General features: G+C 40.4%; 1 protein-coding gene across 4 annotated transcripts in view; it reads left to right on the top strand.

Moving 5' to 3' along the window:
* JCAD (junctional cadherin 5 associated) overlaps window positions 1-8,650 on the top strand; it is a 52,846-nt gene extending 44,196 nt beyond the window's left edge. For 3 of the 4 annotated variants that reach the window (XM_036351783.1, XM_036351772.1, XM_036351795.1), the window contains one exon: window positions 7,113-8,650. In XM_036351783.1, the coding sequence (XP_036207676.1) occupies window positions 7,113-7,147 (35 nt within the window). In that variant the 3' untranslated portion in view covers window positions 7,148-8,650. Of the gene's footprint in view, window positions 1-6,342; window positions 6,479-7,112 lie in introns of all 4 variants that reach the window. The other variant, XR_004974301.1, reaches the window with a different exon arrangement.
* Window positions 8,651-15,041: the final 6,391 nt, after the last annotated feature.

The raw sequence follows: 15,041 nt of genomic DNA, 5'->3' as shown, positions 1-15,041 counted from the left end.
TGCAGGCTCAGAGGCCGGCAGCCGCAGGCGGGGAACGTTGGTTTCCTCTGTCACTGAGGCAAGCAAGCCTCATGTTAGTTTCAAGCTGCCTGGCTGCCGGCCGCCATCTTGGCTGAGAGTTAATTTGCATATCTCGCTGATTAGCCAATGAAAAGGGTAGCGGTCGTACGCCAATTACCATGTTTCTCTTTTATTAGTGTAGATTTTTCTTTTTTTAAAAATTAAATCTTTATTGTTCAGATTATTACAGTTGTTCCTCTTTTTTCCCCTCCTCCACCTGGTTCCCACCTCACCCTCCGCCCTCACCCCCAACCCCCACTGTCCTCATCCATAGGTGCACGATTTTTGTCCAGTCTCTTCCCGCATCCCCCACACCCTCCCTCCCCCCCCCGCAAGAATAGTCAGTCCACTCCCTTTCAATGCCCCTGATTCTATTATAATCACCAGTTTATTCTGTTCATCAGATTATTTATTCACTTGATTTTTAGATTCACTTGTTGATAGATGTGTATTTGTTGTTCATAATTTGTATCTTTACCTTTTTCTTTTTCTCCCTCTTCTTAAAGGATACCTTTCAGCATTTCATATAATACTGGTTTGGTGGTGATGAACTCCTTTAGCTTTTCCTTATCTGTGAAGCTCTTTATCTGACCTTCAATTCTGAATGATAGCTTTGCTGGATAAAGTAATCTTGGTTGTAGGTTCTTGGCATTCATCACTTTGAATATTTCTTGCCACTCCCTTCTGGCCTGCAAAGTTTCTGTTGAGAAATCAGCTGACAGTCGTATGGGTATTCCCTTGTAGGTAACTGAGTTTCTTTCTCTTGCTGCTTTTAAGATTCTCTCTTTGTCTTTTGCTCTTGGCATTGTAATTTTGATGTGTCTTAGTGTGGTCCTCTTTGGATTCCTTTTGTTTGGGGTTCTCTGCACTTCCTGGACTTGTAAGTCTATTTCTTTCACCAGGTAGGGGAAGTTTTCTGTCATTATTTCTTCAAATAGGTTTTCAATATCTTGCCCTCTCTCATCTTCTGGCACCCCTATAATTCTGATGTTGGTATGCTTGAAGCTGTCCCAGAGGCTCCTTACACTATCTTCGTATTTTTGGATTCTTTTTTCATTTTGCTTTTCCAGTTGGGTGCTTTTTGCTTCTTCATATTTCAAATCTTTAACTTGATTCTTGCGATCCTCTAGTCTGCTGTTGGAACTCTGCATAATATCCTTTATTTCAGTCAGTGTATGCTTAATTTCTAGTTGGTCCTTATCATAACCTCAAGGGTCTCACTAGATTACTTAAGGGTCTCACTACATTTATCGGCGATTTCTAGAAAGTTCTTGAAAAACCTTAAAAGTGTGGTTTTGAACTATATCCAGTCGTTTCCTTTCCTCCATTTCTGTCATTTGTGACCTGTTTCTTTGTCTCCGCATTTTTTATGCTTCCCTGTGTTGATAGAGTGGCTTTGTGTGCTAGGTGTCCTATAGGGTCCAGTGGCTCAGCCTCCCCAATTACGTGAGGTGGACACTCTTGGTGCACCCCTTTGTGGGCTTTGTGCACAGTCTTGTAGTTAAGCCTTGATTGTTGTTGTCACTGGGAGGAATTGACCTCCAGGCCAATTGGCTGTGAGAATCAACTGTGTCTATGGTGGGAGAACTTCTGTGCTGAAGACACCCTTATGAAGCAAGACTTGCTTCAGTGGGGCTTTGGTGCTCACTGAGTCTGCCCCCTGAGTGTGTCCCTTATGGATCTGAGGAGTTGTAATTGGATGGTCCCACTCTGACCACTCGGTACACTGGCTCTTGGATCTAAGGAGGTGCTAATGTAGCCTCTTCCTGAGGCTACCCAGCAGGAGCTACGAAGAGATCTTCAGATTCCCCTTCCTTGTTTGGGGTTTGGAGGTGCCCAAATGAGGCGTATTCATTTGTTTTTGTTGTTGTTATTTTTAGATTTCACATGTAAATGAAATAATATGGTATTTGTCTTTCTCTATCTGACTTATTTCATTTAGCATAATACCATCTAGGTCCATGCATGCTGTCACAATGGCAATATTTTATTCTTTTCTATTGCTGAGTAATATTCCATTGTATATATGTACCACAACTTTTTTATCCATTTATCTATCAATTGGTTGCTTCCATATCTTGGCTACCATAAATAATACTGCAGTAAACATAGGGTTGCACATATCTTTTTGAATTAGTGTTTTTGTTTTCCTCAGATAAATACTCAGAAGTGGAATTGTTGGGTCATATTGCAGCTCTAATTTTAATTTTTTTAAGAACCTCCATACTGTTTTCCACAGTGGCTGCAACAATTTACAATTCCACCAACAGTGCACAAGCATTCCCCTTTCTCCACATCCTTGCCAACACTTGTTGTTTGTTGATCTTTTTTTTAATGGCAACCATTCTAACAGGTGTGAAATGATATCTTGTTGTGATTTTATTTTGCATTTCCTTAATGATTAGTGATGTTGAGCATCTTTTCATATGTCTGTTGGCTATCTATATGTCCTCATTGGAAAAGTGTCTAGTTAGGTCCTTTACACATTATTTAATTAGATTTTTTTTTTTTTGAGTTAAGTTGTCTGAGTTCCTTATATATTTTGGATACTAACCCCCTGTCAAGTGTATCATTTGTGAATATGTTCTCCCACTCAGTAGGTTGCCTTTTCCTCTTGGTGATGGTTTCCTTTGCTGTGCAAAAACTTTTTAGTTTAATATAGTTTAATGTGTTTACTCTTTCTTTTGTTATCCTTGCCCAAGGAGATAAATCAGAAAATAATATTACTAAGATAAATGTCACATAGTTTACTGCCAGTTTTCTTAGAAGAGTTTTATGATTTCAAATCTTATATTTAAGTATTTAAATCATTTTTACTTTTTTAATATGGTGTAAGAAAATGGCCAAAACCGGTTTAGCTCGGGGGATAGAGCGTCGGCCTGCGGACTGAAGGGTCCCAGGTTCGATTCTGGTCAAGGGCATGTACCTTGGTTGCGGGCACATCCCCAGTAGGGAGTGTGCAGGAGGCAGCTGGTCGATGTTTCTCTCTCATCGATGTTTCTAACTCTCTATCTCTCTCCTTTCCTCTCTGTAAAAAATCAATAAAAATATATTTTTTAAAAAAAGAAAGAAAATGATACAGCCTTATTTTTGCATGTCTCTGTCCAGTTTTCTCAACATAACTTATTGAAAAGACTATCCTTACCCCCTTGTATATCCTTGCCTTCTTTGTCATAATTAACCATATAAGCAAGGATGAAATCCAAGAATTTAAAAGTAGATGGAAAAGATCACTTGTTTCAGTTAGAAGAATCCAAATATTTCTGTCAAACAAAAACATCTACTTGGCGCTTTTTAAATTTTCCCAGAAATGCAGTATGATTCTTAGGAGTGTTAGCCAATGTTGCTCTGTGCTTATGCAAAATGCTACATGATTGAAATAACTGATTTGTCATGGCCTTCTTTGACCATCTCATTTGACAAATTTGGTCTTTGCTGAGGACAAGAACCTTTGCCATTATGGTGGAAAAATGTTACATTACCCATTTTGGGGTGTGTGGGGATTTATTAGGCTTCAGCATAATTCCTCCTCTCTTGTTCCCCCCAAAATATGCCCACTCATGTGTAAGTGCTAGTTAAGAAGACATTGTAGCTTTTAAGGTGAGTTTCTTTATCTATAAAATTAGGATGATTTTATCAGTCCTACCTCATCCTGAGAATTATAAGGACTTTAAAATAAGACAAATCCTATTAAAGTAAAACACCTGTTTGTAAAGATTTCTATGTCCCAGTCTATGGCCACATATTACAGGTAGTATTTTATAAGATAAAATTTCTAGTTCAATAAAGCACGCCCTCAATTTTAGCTTACCATTTGACATGTGAATGGGATGGGATAGGTATCTGAAAACACGGAGATAATGCCAATTTTAATTTTATTCAGCCATTAAAAACACCTCCCCTGTGGCCTCTTTTTTTTTTTTTAACCATAGTTACTAACAAGTAGAAGTATTTTTTTCTTCTCTTCTGATGTATTTGTTAATGTATAATAAAATGACCAAAAATCTGAAGGCAGAGAGCAACTTATGATGACAGACAGCTACCCCAGGCATTCTTAAGTAATTGCATAGCAGGACACTACTAGGGAAGATTTCTTACATGTGCAGTGGCCCAGGTGAAACTCCATCAGCCTTTCATGTGATGGACATCAGGCCTCAGTATTCAAATTAGTTCTTTGGAGAGATCATATGACTGAGGTAGTAAAATTTTTCACAAATGTTAAATTTTCTCTTCAGTGTTGCTTTACAAATTAGAATAAAGCTTTGTTGCTGATAAAGTTGGACTTTGTTTTACTTTCGCTAAATTTTATTTTATTATTCATTTATTTTAATCCTCAGTGGAGGACATGCTCATTAATTGATTCTAGAGAAAGGGAAAGGGAGAGAGAGACCAAGAGAGAAACATCATAGTGAGAGAGAAACATCAATTGGCTGCCTCTGGTATACACCCTGCCTGGGACTGAATCTGAAACCTAGGTATGTGCCCTGACTGGGAATTGAATGCGAAACCTCTCAGTGCATGGGTCAACGCTCCAACCAACTGAACCACATTGGCCAGGGCTTGCTAAGTTTTATTTTGAATGCAAGACTCCTCATCTCTATCCCCACCCCACCCCTGCCTCCATCACCCCAATGTATCAGAACTACTTCACTGCTCCTAAATGCACAGCCCACTCAAATTTAGATTTTGTTATGGAATTTCAAAATGAGAATATACCATGTTTATCTATAAGTGCTTCCCCCCCACACCACCTTCCAGAATTTTATTATCTGTTTATCTATGTGGTATTATAGTACCTATCATCATGAAGTGTCTTTATCTCAGTTTAAAGATGGGCATTTCAGCTAACATCTTTTCAGTGGGCTTTTGGGGCACTGGCTAAGAAATCAGCAGCTCAAAACTAAGTCAGGGAACAGAATGCTATGTCCACTAGATGAATTATGTTCCAATTCACAATGTAATCCCAGGCACAGATAGTGTTCCATTAACTTCCATATATCCTCTTAATGTGCGTGTGGAGGAAAGACTGCCTCAGGGCTGCAGTGAGGAAAATCTGGGAAGGTTTGGTGACGCCACATAATGGTATTAGAAGGCCAGACATTAGCACATCTTTAAGGGGGTGGTCACATGTGAAATATCCCCTGGGGCAGGCTTAGTGACTTCTTTTCACCTAAACATTGCCCACAGGAGCCAGGATTCCAGCTCCTCAGACAACCTCTCTGTTCTCTAGACCTGGCGGCAGTGTGGTAGCCCTGTCGCATGTGGTCCTGAGCACTTGAATGTGGCTCATCCCAACTGAGATGGGCCATACGTGCAAAACACACACCAGAGCTCAAGGCGTAGTACAAAAACAATCTAAAATTTCTCAATTTTTATATCAATTACCTGTTTAAATGATATTTTGGGTCTATTCGGTGAAATAAAATATAGCATTAAAATTAATTTCCCCTGTTTCTTTTTATTTGGTTTAACGTGGCTACTGGAAAATGTAAAATAATATTATGTGGCTCATTTTTAATGGACCCAGATGCTTCATGACCTGAGGAAGGGGCTCATGTTCTTCAGAATTCTCTTCCACTCTGTCTTTGGCCCCTAACTTCAGCAGTGGGGCTCTGGAGTGCAGGCACGTTCTGTGGACGTGTCCCCAAGTACCTGGCCCTGAGGGGCTGGTCAGTGCCCAGGCCTATGTGATTTGAGGCCTCCCAGATGCTCAGCCTCTTCCCCACCTCTCACCAGCTGCAGTGCACCCTTTCCAGAGTCACCATATGTGACCGTCCACCTCATTCTCAGTGGGGAAGAAGACCTCTTTGCTCACAGGCGGTCCCTATCAGAGTCAGCTCCCGGTGAGGCTGGTGCAGCGCAATAGTGGTGCTCAGCTGTTAACATCCTCTCGTCCCACTGGATGGTGTTCTGGGTAAGAAATCAGAAGGCACTGGCTCTTGGGACTCCGCTGGCGTTAGTCTGATGGGCACTTAGTGCAGTGAATCACGTTTGAGGAACAGCAAACTCCTCTTCCCAAATGCAAAGACCGCCCTATTGGTTTGCAGTGTCAGAGTCGGGGTGCTCTAGATGCTGCCTCGGTTGTCACAGTGGTGGCTTCATGCAGTAAATATGTTGTAGTTGAGCAGGTGTGAGGAAGAGGTGCTGCTGGAGACACTGGAATCTGTGTGGGCTCATAATACAGTTCTCCAGATGACTTGAGAAGTGATTGTAATATTTCTTATAACTATCAAATTGTACCATCCTTCCAGATTTCTTATGTATTCTCTCCTAAAAAGTTAGAAAACCTTTGAGCTGCTGTGGCAGGAATTTCTGACCATAGGAGGCAGATGTGTGAGCTTCAGGTTTGCCTGGACCCAGAGATCTGTGACTCCCAGGTCGTCACAGTCAGCATCACCGGCTGCAGCACTAAGGACAGGTTAGGGCTGCTGCTTGCTGTTTTGTTTTTTTTGTGGTGTCCCGTCTGGGAAATCTAGGACATCTGGGCCCAGTTTGGGATTTTCCAGTGTGGGCTACAGAATGGGTCCATGGGTGGCCCAGACTCATACCTATGTGTGGAAAGGCCCAGAAGATTTGTGCTAACAGGCCTGTGTCCAGCCCTGGGCTGGCTGGTGGCAGTCAGAGGCAGGAGGCCAAACAGTCAGGATTTCAGGGTCCTCAACCTTTCCGGTGACAGCATTCAGTCATGAAGATGCACACAGCAAAGCAAACTTTCCTTAGAATTGTAATTTACCAAAAAATTTATATAATCCTTGGTATCAGCCAAGCACACCACTGCTGGTTAACAGGCATCACATTTAAGGTTAGTTATATTTCATTATGAACAGCAGGAAGAGACCATCAAAATATTAAGCAACTCACATTTTTCCATTGGTGATCATACATGTCCTTTTAAAACAGCTTTATGATGATAGTTTTTCACTCAGTGAAAACAAGATTGTTGAAATAGATTTTGCTCCCTAAACATATTTATCTGTGGTCTGAGGATCAAACAGGAAACAGACCAGTTGAATATTCCACTAATTTTCTTTTCTATCTTTTTTTTTTTACAGATTCGTATGACCCTAGCAGAGTGGAGCGGGTGTGACGAGATGCCAGTGAAGTGCATCCACCGTAGTTGCAAATTGAGTGTTCTGTATCAGCTGGAAACTGCTGGCTGCTAGTGCTCTGTGGTATCACTACCCCTGCTACCAGGAGACTCGTCATGCCTTCAGAATCGCTTTGTGGAAGTAAAGAAGTAGTCCATTGAAACTCTCTGTTTTTACAAATGAAGAATTAATACCTGTGTTTAGAAGAGTCACATGGACTCTCCTGCATGATGGATTTAGCCAAACTGGTAAAATGTTTGGTGTTAATCTGCTTCTGTGACAATTTGAACATGGACAATAGAGTGAATGATTTTTGAAATGACTGTGAATGTCATAAAGTCCCTTTCACATCTCCAGGGCCTATGGTCCATGCTCATGTAAAGGAATTTGGGACAGCGTTTCTGCACTTTGAGTTTAGGGGAAATGTGAATGACTATATCTGATCCATTTCTAATCAATTTGGCCTTCTGCTGCTGGAAGTAACTTCACTTATAAGTAACTTGCCATCAGAGACTAAAAGCAATATCTTTTTAAGTTCCTAAAAGATTAAAACTTACTATAACGTACTAAGAATATTATTTATCTTGTAATGAAACATTTTGCTCGTTTGCAAACATGCCATGTCTGCTTTGCACTCAGTATTATCTATTTTTATTTTCTGTATGGACGTTTAGAAATTCTTTATATGAAAAAAAATTGCTGGTTTAAAATAGACCATTTTAACAAAGTAACTATATTTCTTTTTACAAAAATGCTATTTTTCTATGATGTAAACAGTTGTTAGGTGGCAGATTTTTAAGGGAGTTTTATTTTATTTAAGAATCTGTATCCCTTTGTGTGAGAGAGACCCAAAGAGGGTTCACATCTGCTTTAAAGCACATATCCCTTACCCACTCACAACTTGGCTATTTTTATTTTATCTTAGAAAGAGATCTCAATATAGACATTTTACAGGATTAAATAAACTTTTCACAAAAGTTTTTTTTTTTTACAAATATAACTATAAGGTTATATGTGAAAATAATCCTCTCAAAACCAGCCAATGTCCACAATTTTTGCTGCCATATCCACTAGAATTACCAAAAAGTGTAGTTTCATTTTTGTATGTCTATGGGGGTCTGCCCTGATACCATGCTTTTCTCCCCCCACCCTTTAAAAATATGTATTTTTATCTAGAATGATCCTTACTTAATCTCTGCATATTTTAAAAATGTGCTAGAGACATATATATGCCATTACAAAAGTATTATGAGGCCTATGTATTCTACTGTGTTTACTATTGCATTATCCTGCACAAAGTTTATGCATTTTTATGCATTTGTCCCTTCTTTCTAAGTAAGGTAGGTATTCTTGTTAGCTAACATTTCCTGAATGGATTCTTGTCTCCTCCCTTCTTCCCTTTCTCCTTCCCTCCCTTTTCCTCCCTTCCTTCTTTTTCTTTTTCTTTTTAAATATCGAGAGAGAGAGAGAGAGAGAGAGAGAGAGAGAGAGAGAGAGAGAGAGAGAGAGATGGAGAAACATCAATGAGAGAGAAACATCATCAATCAGCTGCCTCCTGCACACCCCCTACTGGGGATCAAGGCCACAACCTGGGAATGTGCCCTGACCGGAATGGAACTGGTGACCCAGCAGTCTCTTAGTTCCTGGTTTGATGCTCAGCCGTTAAGCCATACCAGTCAGGGGCATGGGGCTTTTTTTCCTTCTTTCCTTTTCTCCGCCCCCCCCCCCCTTTGTGTGTGTGTTTTTTTTGTTTGTTTGTTTTGTTTTGAGAAACCACCTGACCTATTTTTAGACATTTCAGATTCCTAAAATGTGAATTGTTGGGTGGTCTACAATTTGGCCCTAAAACAATTCTGACTGGGCTTTCCTGGCCTGTTTTTATCTGTAACATAAGATTTTATTTCGTAAGAACTTCATGTATTTGGACTGTAATAAACAATACAGGATCTAAATAATTCTGAAAAATCATTTCGAATACACTTATTTGTAGTCTTGGTTCCTACCTATTACTCATAGCCACTTCTTTCCTGATTTGGGGCTTTTGTGAAAAGTTGTAGTAGGCTCTTGTTTTCACAACACAAAGAGAAGGGCCGAGTGTCTGCTAGGCATAGCTTAGATTGTTTTTCCCAGGAAAAATTTAGTGAGTAAGAGGTTTATTACTCTGTCATGGTCAGTGAATCACTTAAGCAATCTGGTAGAACTAAATGAGGCCGGTTACATGTTTCCCTCTTTAAATGCAAGTGAAATGCATATATCTGCATACGTTTATATATACATTTGTTTATATATACATATGTTTATATATATACATATATATAAACATATGCAGATATATATGTACATATACATATAGACACATACATATATACATACATATATTTGAACTGTGTTCTGACTTCCTTCTAAATTTTGTTGATCCCATATAAAGACTTCTTTTAATGAAAAGAATTAAATTTTAGTTTATTCCTCACGAGAAAGAGAAGAATACTAAAGAGAAAAAAAATTAATGTACCTTATGTTTGATACTTTTATTTTGTTTTCTAAATTATTATAGTTTTCTGAAACCATTCTGAATTTAGTTGAAATTATCAATATTTATACTTCTAACTTTAATTTCTGGATTCCAGCTTGAATATAGTAACTTTGAAAATTTGACTTTTGAACTTGTGTATTCTAAGATAAATAATACAGTCTAATCAGAAATAGCTTTCCCAGAGGTTTTGAATTTAATGATAGTTATTCTTTATTACTTCTATTGCTCATACATATATACCTCTTTGTTATTAGTTGTGGCTGAATAACTAATGTATTTTGTGTTTGTCACTGTTTTTCTCATATGTTTGACTAACTTTTGGTGTTTAATAATTTAGGGCTTATAAAATTAAATTAAAAGTTCTAATTTTGACCATTTGAACTAAAAATTATATGAGGAATTATGTATGAAATGTATTTGTATTTCTTAATGGTAAAAGTAGGGGAAATATTGGTATATAGCTCTAATTACTTCTTTAAAGAAAATTTCTGAATGATTGAAAACCAAATATCTTTATTAACATTTTCAATCTTTTGTTTCTGCAAACCCCAGAAAATTTCTTAAAAGAAGTACAGCCCCTGACTGCAGGTTCAGAATCCTTTTCCATGTTGTTTCTAACTATTTGGGTTTCTTTTTTAAAAGTCACTTTAAAATGTGTCTACTCTGAGATCCTGGTGTCCATACTAGAAATGTAGGTTGAGGTTTTGATTCATTTGGAAAATCTAAGTAGAAATTTTGCTACTCAAAAGTTCTGACTGTTGGTGAAAGGTTGGTGTTAATGCAAGTTCAAGTGCATAAACTCCAATGATTGTAAAACTAGACCCTGACCATTTTTTTGACAGTAAAAGGACTTACTCTGATAGAAGTTTGGTTTAAGGGCTTCTGAGCAGAAATGCTGAGCCCTATCCACGACTGACACAACTACTTCCCAGCTCTGAGCAGAAGAGACCGATGGAAGATAAGATTAACCCACCTTTCATCTGGTCCCCAAGGATTATGTTTATGTGTTTTGGCTATTTTGTTGTTTTGTTTTGTTTAAAATGGTTAAATAATACACAGTTAAGTATCAGGTTAGCATCTTGCAAACTGACCAGTGCAGCAGAATTATCTCTAAATATCTGAGCTTAGAGAAACACTTCCAGTTTTCTAAGTTTTTGTAGGCAGTTACTTTTGTGTTTGGGCCATTGTTCTGCTAGATCATCTGCGGGAGGCATGAAGTGTAAGGGATGGAGTGAGGGATGGGAGTATGTTTCTTGAACTGAAGCTGTTAGAGTAGGCTTAGGGGGGAGATGCATTTTCTGTTATGCTTTTCATTGCAGATTCTGTACATCTGTTTGTGGGAGGAGAGCTGCTACTCAGGACAGGATTTAAGAGACACATTCCAAGTGACCTTTAAGAATCTGCATGGTGGGAGGTCCTTTTCCCAAACTCTGGTTTGGTCCACTGTGGGACTCACCCAGGGAAGATGATAAAATAACATTAAAGAAAGAATGGTCCCAGCCTGCATATTAAGGAGTGATTAAGACTGCAACTCAGATTAAAGTCCTTTGGACAGATCTGTATGGTCTAGCAAACTGCCCGTGGAAACAATCCTTAAGTTCATCAGCAGTGCCACGAGATGGGCAGTGCAGCGAGGTGGGCAGAGTGTGCGTGTGCGCACATTCCTGGCTTTGACTTTTGAGAGCCCCTGTCAAAGCTGTGTTTAGTACAGGGGACAAGAAGGACCTTGTGCTGTGGCCTCTGACTGAAACTTTAACCCAAAGGCAAGTCTGGCTATTTGTCCCAATGCCTTCATTTGGGGTGAGGAGGAGCGCTCCCCCAACTAGTCCCTTTCCCCTGTGGAAGCCAGAGGGGCAGCTGAATGTCTTCAAGGAGCTTTTGTATTTCTCTGCATAATGTAAAGACTTGTTATTTCAGGATGACTGACCTGCTCAGTGACACACATGTTCCAAATAAAGATTTTGCATGAAAGTACCTATGTTCATTGTCTTTGGCTGTGGATGCCAGAGCTGCCCTGTAAGCCTTAAAGGCTGGTCCCCAGAGGGCAGCAAGCTGCACTGAGCATGGCTCAGATGGTGTAGGTAGCAAAGGGACAGGTGGCCCAAGATGTCCCAGCACCTTTAGTCTCCACCAAATACTAGTATTTCCTGGGTGTTGAAGCTCCTCTTCACATTTTTCACAAAGGCTTGCTGACGTGGGGACTTGGTTTTCATTTCGAGTCCATCACTAACCATGTGGCCTTGCACCCTTCTCTACCCCAAATTCTGTTTTCCAATCTAACCTCTCTTACTCTTTGACTATAAGAATCAAATACATAGAAAAGTGCCGGAGTCTTTTCCGCATCTACAAGGGTTCAGGAATCTGGAGAAGGGCTGTGCATAAATGAATGACAAGACTAGAGAAGAAATATGAATTTGGAAGGCATTTTGGGGTGCCAGAGGGAAACTTAGTTCTAGTGACTAAGTTCTCCAAATCTCCAGACCCCTGGCTTTTTTTTCCCACATTTTGCCCTATAGCAAAGCAGATATACATATCAAAGTTAAAGTATTATCAAGTTGGGGGAACTGCCCTCAGCTGTCTGGCAGCAGGCAATAATATATGCAGATCTTCAGCCCTGCTGAAGCCCCAAGGTTCATCAGCCTTCTGATGAACTTCTTGCATAATTATCACCTGCTGGAATTTGCTTCCAGCAGAAAAGCCCCTGGCACACTGTGGCATTCCATGCATGGAAAGTGAATGCAGACATGTACTTTATGGGGAACAGAGTAAATAAATGTGTGTCTGGCAGCTTGTAGGTTTTAAATCCAGGCCGGCCTTGGTCTTCGTTCAAAGATCCATCTCATTTCTAGTATTGGGATTCTAGAAGCAGAAGCACATGCTTTAGATTGGTTTCTAGTAGCTCAATAAACATATAAGCTGTTGTTTCTGAGTTTGGTCCTTCTTTCGAATTTAAGCTCCTTGTCTGTCCCATTAGGTTTGTAGACTGTTGTCCTTGTTCCTTCCTTGGCTCTGAGTGTGTGGGTCTCAACACTTGAGTGTACCAGGGCCCTCGCAGTAGTCTGAAATTTCAGATCATGTTGAGATGTGGGTTTTAAAATAAGAGCTATTCCAAGTTGGTTGATAATTGAATCCATATATTAAAATTTAACTGAAAAAGATCTTGACCAAACCTACGCATCAGAGAACCCAATCCTGGGCCTGGCTCTGTGTTAACTAGCTATGACCCACCACCTCTCCTACTCTTTGGAAGTAGAGAAGAGAGATTGAGCTAACTGGTTTTTTCCAACTTTGAGATTATATAACTGCCCTGGCTGGCATAGCTCAGTGGTTGAGTGTCAGCCTATGAACCAGGAGGTCACAGTTCCATTCCTGGTCAAGGCATATGCTTAGGTTGCTGTCTTGTTCCCCAGTGTGGGGCATGCAAAAGGCAGCTGATCAATCATTCTCTCATCATTGATTTCTCTATCTTTCCCTCTTCCTTCCTCTCTGAAATCAATAAATATGTATTTTTTAAAAGATTATGTAACTATTTCTTGGAAAAATTGGAAGTCCCATAGGGTCTTTTGCCCTGCCTGAAAACTCCAGAACTAAAATGATTTCAAAACTACAGCTACACATGACTGCAGACCGGGTCATGGCCAGGGCAGGAAGCCCTGCCATTACTTTTTTTTTTTAACCAGGGTGTTCTACTTCCCCATTCCACTAATTTATCATGCTCTCTCCTCCACGCCACAGCTATAGAGCAGCCAAGAGGCTGACAATCTTGAATTCTCCCAATATATTATTCTTAGGTTAGAGCAGGGCACTGAGGTGTTTATGAGCCTGGACATCAGCCCAAGACTCACAATTTTGGCTGCTTGGGGTCCTTTTTAAAAAATTCTTACCATTTATTCAACACCTATCATTTGCCAGGTACTGTTAGATACTTTACAATCATGAATCCTAATTCTAAAAACTGTTCTTAAATAGATGGTTAAAGCTGTTTTTTTAAACAAGAAAATGCAGCTCAATAAAGTTTAATGATTCATCTACAGCAGTGGTTCTCAACCTGTGGGTCGCGACCCCTTTGGCTGCCGAAGGACCCTTTCACAGGGGTCGCCTAAGACCATCCTGCATATCAGATATTTACATTACGATTCATAACAGAAAAATTACAGTTATGAAGTAGCAACAAAAATAATTTTATGGTTGGGGTCACAACATGAGGAACTGTATTTAAAGGACCAGAAGGTTGAGAACCACTGATTTAAAGCATCACAGAGATGGTAGGTATTAGAACTAGGTTTAGAAGACAGGTTTTCTTCCACACCACACAACACTTACTATAAGGAAAAGTAGCAGAATAAATTGCTCTTAGTATTTTATCCACCTTTCATTTCATGGCCTAGTATTCTCATATAGCAATATCTATCTTTCATAATATCCTATATAATAAAAGCCTAATATGCAAATTGCCCCCTCAGGCAGTCATTTGACTGGGAGTTCGACCAGAAGACTGGGAGTTTGACCACTCGCTATGACGTGCGCTGACCACCAGGGGGTGGTGCAGAACATGGTGGGCGTTGGCCATGCGGGGCTGGCAGGGGGAAGGAGTGGAGGCACTGCCAGCCCCCATGGGCATTGACGAGAGTGGGACCACAGCAGGATGGTAGAGCAGGTGAGTGGGTGGCGCCAGGCCAAGGTGGGTGCGAGCAGGGGCCCAATTGCCCCGCCGATTGCCCTGCAGATGGTGACCAGGGGAAGCCGTGGGGGGTGGGGCTGCTGCTCGGATCCCAGGCACTGAGAAAGCTGGGCAGGGGGCCCTGTGGGCGGGATGGTGGAACAGGTGAAGGGGTGGCACCAGACCAAGGCGGGGTGCCAGGCGGTGCTGCGGGGCTCCAAGGCTGGGGGCACGAGCTGGGGCTGTGAGGCTGGGGACGCAAGTGGGGGCCCAATCTCCACAAGCCAGCCCGAGGGACCCCACCCATGCATGAATTCGTGCACTAGACCTCCAGTTAATAAATAAATATGAAAACCGGTTGTATTCTTACCATGAGTTTGGAAAGCAGTGTTATCACAAATAACAATAATAAGCTATTCTTGTCCTCAATTAGTACCTTTTACTGAAAATAAGAAGCCCTCTGATTGAAATATAAAACACAATATTCTATTTAGTAACAAACACCCAAAACACCATTTTTTTTTTACCCATTTCTGAATCCAGCCTGCATTTTTTCCATAATAGGAAGAATATTAAACTAACAAGTTCCTGGAGAGATCACAGTGTTGACAAAATTCAATATGATGGTGGAGTCTTCAAAGACACAGGAAACAAAGGTTGGCCCTTCCACACAGCCATAAGTCCGTGGGATGATTTCATT

Source organism: Myotis myotis, unplaced genomic scaffold (assembly GCF_014108235.1).
Source record: "Myotis myotis isolate mMyoMyo1 unplaced genomic scaffold, mMyoMyo1.p scaffold_m19_p_1, whole genome shotgun sequence".
Taxonomy (NCBI): domain Eukaryota; kingdom Metazoa; phylum Chordata; class Mammalia; order Chiroptera; family Vespertilionidae; genus Myotis; species Myotis myotis.
The sequence above is the reverse complement of the archived record's forward strand: the minus strand, read 5'-3'. Positions and strand labels throughout refer to the sequence as shown.